General features: G+C 38.0%; 1 protein-coding gene across 1 annotated transcript in view; it reads right to left on the bottom strand.

Moving 5' to 3' along the window:
• LOC112103471 (Fanconi anemia group A protein-like) overlaps positions 1-4347 on the bottom strand; it is a 53001-nt gene extending 48654 nt beyond the window's left edge. The window contains exons 1-3 of the mRNA XM_026663688.1: positions 4277-4347; positions 3368-3463; positions 340-413 (exon numbers count right to left, since the gene is read on the bottom strand). Coding sequence (XP_026519473.1) covers positions 340-413; positions 3368-3414 — 121 coding nt within the window. The 5' untranslated portion in view covers positions 3415-3463; positions 4277-4347. The remainder of the gene's footprint in view (positions 1-339; positions 414-3367; positions 3464-4276) is intronic.
• Positions 4348-4661: the final 314 nt, after the last annotated feature.

A 4661-nucleotide genomic window follows, 5' to 3' on the forward strand; every position in this document is an offset into this window, starting at 1 on the left:
GACCTATGGAAAGTCTATCAGAAAGCACAATCATTCCAGTATATCTTAATTTCTAACTTCAGCCTATCATCAAGGTTTCTGTCCTATATCAATTTATAGCGTAGAGGTAAATTTATTCTCTAAGGTATAACTCTGTTGTAATACTCTGCCTTGTAAAGACAGAAGTGCACAGCTTGCGCTCAGTAAGATCCCTGTTCTAGACCAATTTTACTTTTTAATAGCCAAATAAGAACTTCTGAAGCAAATTTTAGGCCAAGACACTAACAACTAATCCCAGATAAGGTTTTTATATGTTTTGAGAGAATAAAGACATCTGCAAATGTATAAACCTCTGCTTACCTCTCCAGCAGCTCTCCCAAGCTAACAATGTTGCCTCTGTGCAGGTGCCACACAACTTCCAACATGGGAGGATTCTAAGAGGAATAATGCTACAGTCAGATGACAGTGGGTAACATTTACAATAGCAAACTTTCCAGTGGCAAACATTAAGAGAAAATTAAAAACCGTTTGTCAAATTAAGAGTATGAAAAATCTGAGCTCATCATTACAACAGTAATATATAATACCAATAAAAAAATGTTACCATAGACCTATTCTCTCCTACCCGCTTTTGAAATGTTTATTAAAAAACGATAAATAATTCAGGTCACTTTACGTCCCTGGAATAATCCTGATTAAATGTCTTTTAAAGAGGTAATGGACACCTCAATGGATTGGCAATAACCAGGGCTGTCAATTAATCGCAGTTAACTCATGAATTAACTCAAAAATTAATCGCGATTAATCACAGTTTTAATTGAACTGTTAAACAATAGAATACCAATTGAAATGTATTAAATATTTTGGATGTTTTTCTACATTTTCATATATATTGTATTCTGTGTTATAATTGAAATCAAAGTGTATATTATTTTTCATTATAAATATTTGCACTGTAAAAATTATAGACAAAAGAAATAGTATTTTTCAATTCACCTCATACAGGTACTATAGTGCACTCTTTGTCGTGCAAGTGCAACTTACAAATGTAGAATTTTTGTTACATAACTGCACTCAAAAACAAAACAATGTACAACTTCAGAGCCTACAAGTCCACTCAGTCCTACTTCTTATTCAGCCAAGCGCTAAAACAAACAAGTTTATTTACATTTACAGGAGATAATGCTGCCCTCTTCTTATTTACAATGTTACCAGAAAGCGAGAACAGGCATTTTCATGGCACTTTTGTAGCTGGCATTACAAGGCATTTACGTGCCAGGTACGCTAAACATTTGTATGCCCCTTCATGCTTCGGCCACTATTCCAGAGGACATGCTTCCATGCTGACGACGCGCATTAAAAAAAATAAGTTAATTAAATTTGTAATTGAACTCCTTGGGGGAGAACTGTATGTCCCCTGCTCTGTTTTACCCACATTCTGCCATATATTTCATGTTATAGCAGTCTCAGCTGATGACTCAGAATATCTTGTTCATTTTAAGAACACTTTTACTGCAAATCTGACAAAATGCAAAGAAGATGTTAGATTTCTAAAAATAGCTACAGCACTCGACCCAAGTTTTAAGAATCTGAAGTGCCTTCCAAAATCTGAGAGGCATGAGGTGTGGAGCATGCTCTCAGAAGTCTTAAAAGAGCAACAGTCTGATGCGGAAACTACAGAACCCAAACCACCAAAAAAGAAAGCTGTTTTGGATGGTTATTGAGCAGAACCCCTCATCAGCATGGATGCGTGTCCCCTGGAATGGTGGTTGAAGCATGAAGGGACATATCAATCTTTAGCGCATCTGGCACGTAAATATCTTGTGACGCTGGCTACAACAGTGCCATGAGAAAGCCTGTTCTCGCTTTCAGGTGACATTGTAAACAAGAAGCGGGCAGCATTATCTCCTGCAAATGTAAACAAACTTGTTTGTCTGAGCGATCGGCTGAACAAGAAGTAGGACTGAGTAGACTTGCAGGCTCTAAAATTTTACATTGTTTTATTTTTGAATGCGGTTTTTTTTCTTTTTACATAATTCTACATTTGTAAGTTCAACTTTCATGATCAAGAGATTGCACTACAGTACTTTGTATTAGGTGAACTGAAAAATACTATTTCTTTTGTTTTTTTACAGCACAAATACTTGTAAACAAAAATAAATATAAAGGAGCACTGTACACTTTGAATTCTGTATTGTAATTGAAATCAATATATTTGAAAATGTAGAAAACATCCAAAAATATTTCAATGGTATTCTATTATTGTTTAATCGAGCGATTAATCGCGATTAATTTTTTTAATCGCTTGACAGCCTTAGTGACAATATAAAACCCAAAGGTAGACAGACATTAAGAGTAAATTACCCTTCCCTACAGAGAAGGATTGAAACTTGCAGAGCTGCTGTCTGTGTTGCACATTTTTGGTAGAAAAATAGATCTCAGTCTCCAGTGCTGTCAATCTAGCATTTTTCACAAACACTAGCAGTCACATAAAGAGCAGAATGACAGGTAGTAGCTTACAATCACTACCACTCTTTGATGCCAAAAGCCAGTCAGCCAATGCTAAATGCTAATGCTCCTTTTCCTCATGGCAAGAGTTGAATGCAGAAGCCAGTCAGGAGTCTTAAAAAAATGGAAACTACATAACACACTAGCTATAATGCAAATAGTTATTAAACAATCAATAGCATATGAAAAGGAGCATTTACTATTCCAGATATCAGCATGTTTCAGAGGCACTGGGAAGCAGAATGAAAGTAAAGTGCTTTCAAACACCCAGGAAGACTCATTATTAAGAATAGAACATACATGACCAAGAATTTTCTATTGCTTTTAGTTAAACTCTTTACCAGGAAGTCTACTAATGTTTGTCCTCCCCCACCAGAAATGCTCATCGTTTTTTAAAATACTGTCCTACCTTGCAAGCCATCTCCTGTTCACCTGTTGCAGGCACTATCAAACAGCCATTAATATTTGGGGAGGAAGGGTATCCTTATTGGCTTCCTTCCCCAGTATGTACGGCCCTTTTAGATTAATTCACATAGCTTCAATAGATTTTAGTTTTAAAATATTTTTAATGGAAAAATCAATGCTCCATCCCCTTAAGACAGAATTATGCTTTAAAAAAAAGGCCATGGTGACTCCCGGGGGAATTCAAGATGGCCACCATCCTTCAACAAGTAGGACCAATAAGCTCCTGAGCATGCTGCTGTAGGCCATGAACAGCACTGGAAGGAGGAAATCAGATTACTAGATTTCTACAGTCTATTTTAGAGTTACCCCCCACTTTCAGGGGATACATAACACGAGAGTTTAATGTACACCCAAATAATCTAAATGTTCTGTCCCTACAGGGTGCAGGACCAGCATTTCTCTTCAGAGGTCTTACCTGCATTTTCCAAAGTTCTTGACAGAAGAGCAAACGACAGAAGGCATTGTGCACCGACAAATCCTTGACAGTTTGAAGCAAACAAGACAATTTCTTCTGGAATGGAAAAAGTCCCCTCTGTAAATATTACATGTAATTATAAAAATATTTCCCCCTTTTTCCTTATTTGTTACATTTTAGTGACTGAATGGCTCAGGGGATTGAGTGGTGAGGAGACACTGAACCTTTCACCTTTGGGTTAGGAGTTCAAATGCACCCCACGTCAGCAGTGACTGAAATCACTGTCACATGGCAGCTTTTCAACTATTTTTGTTCACCCAGTGATGGCAGGGCAGCGATGAGAATTCATGAACTCAAGCATCAGAAGCGAGAGTCACCCCTATACCACCAGGACCTGATGACTGTTCAGTGGCCTTGGTGAAGTGAGTTGATAGTCTCAGTACAGCTTCTGGTGTCCACACACACAAATCAACACAATAATTAGCTACAACTGCAAGCAGGATGCTAAAAATTAAACAATAGACACAATAAAATGAACCCTCTTGGGAAGGACTGGGACGTACTAAAGAAAAGTCATATACAAGAAGCTTGTTCAGCCACTACTCACACTGTACTATCTCTGTGGATAAACAGAGGATATCATTTCCAGGGCTGTCAATTCAGTAGCTTTCATGTTTAGGAAAAGAATGCTCCATTTCTAAGGATGTTACAACATACAGATATGAACCATCAGCTATCTAGTTCCATTACTGGTTTTGTATTTTTTTTTTTAAACTTTTGGGGACTACATATATATTTATGGAGGCCAGACAGAGTGGGCTCAAAGTGTAAAAACAAAAATAACCATTAATGCCTTTTCCCTCCCAATGTTCATCTTTGTGAGCATAAGAGAAAAGATTTTCCTCTTACTCTCTGCTCCAAGTTCAACAGTGCAGCTTGGTTGGACTCCCTGGAAGTTTTGCAAATCTGGTCAATGTTTGTAGCCGCAGTTTTGGATGACAAGATTCCTATTGGTACTCCCAGCCTTGAGGCCTGCTCCTGCAGAATGGAGACTAGAACACAAAGCAAAGTTAACAGTGTGAGAGGATTGTGGGCTGAGCACTAGACTAGGAACCAACAACTCCCGAGTTTTAATCCTGGCTAACTGTCTCTCCATCTATGGCTTTGGGTAAATCGCTTGATCTCCCTCCCTGCCTCATTTTCCCCCATCCACAAAATGGACAGAATAACATCTACCTCAAAGGGGTGTTGTGATCATCTCTTGTTTGTCAAGTGCTTGCTGACTAACAGTATT

This window comes from Terrapene carolina, unplaced genomic scaffold (assembly GCF_002925995.2).
Source record: "Terrapene carolina triunguis isolate 2854851 unplaced genomic scaffold, T_m_triunguis-2.0 Scaffold33891, whole genome shotgun sequence".
NCBI classification, from domain to species: domain Eukaryota; kingdom Metazoa; phylum Chordata; order Testudines; family Emydidae; genus Terrapene; species Terrapene triunguis.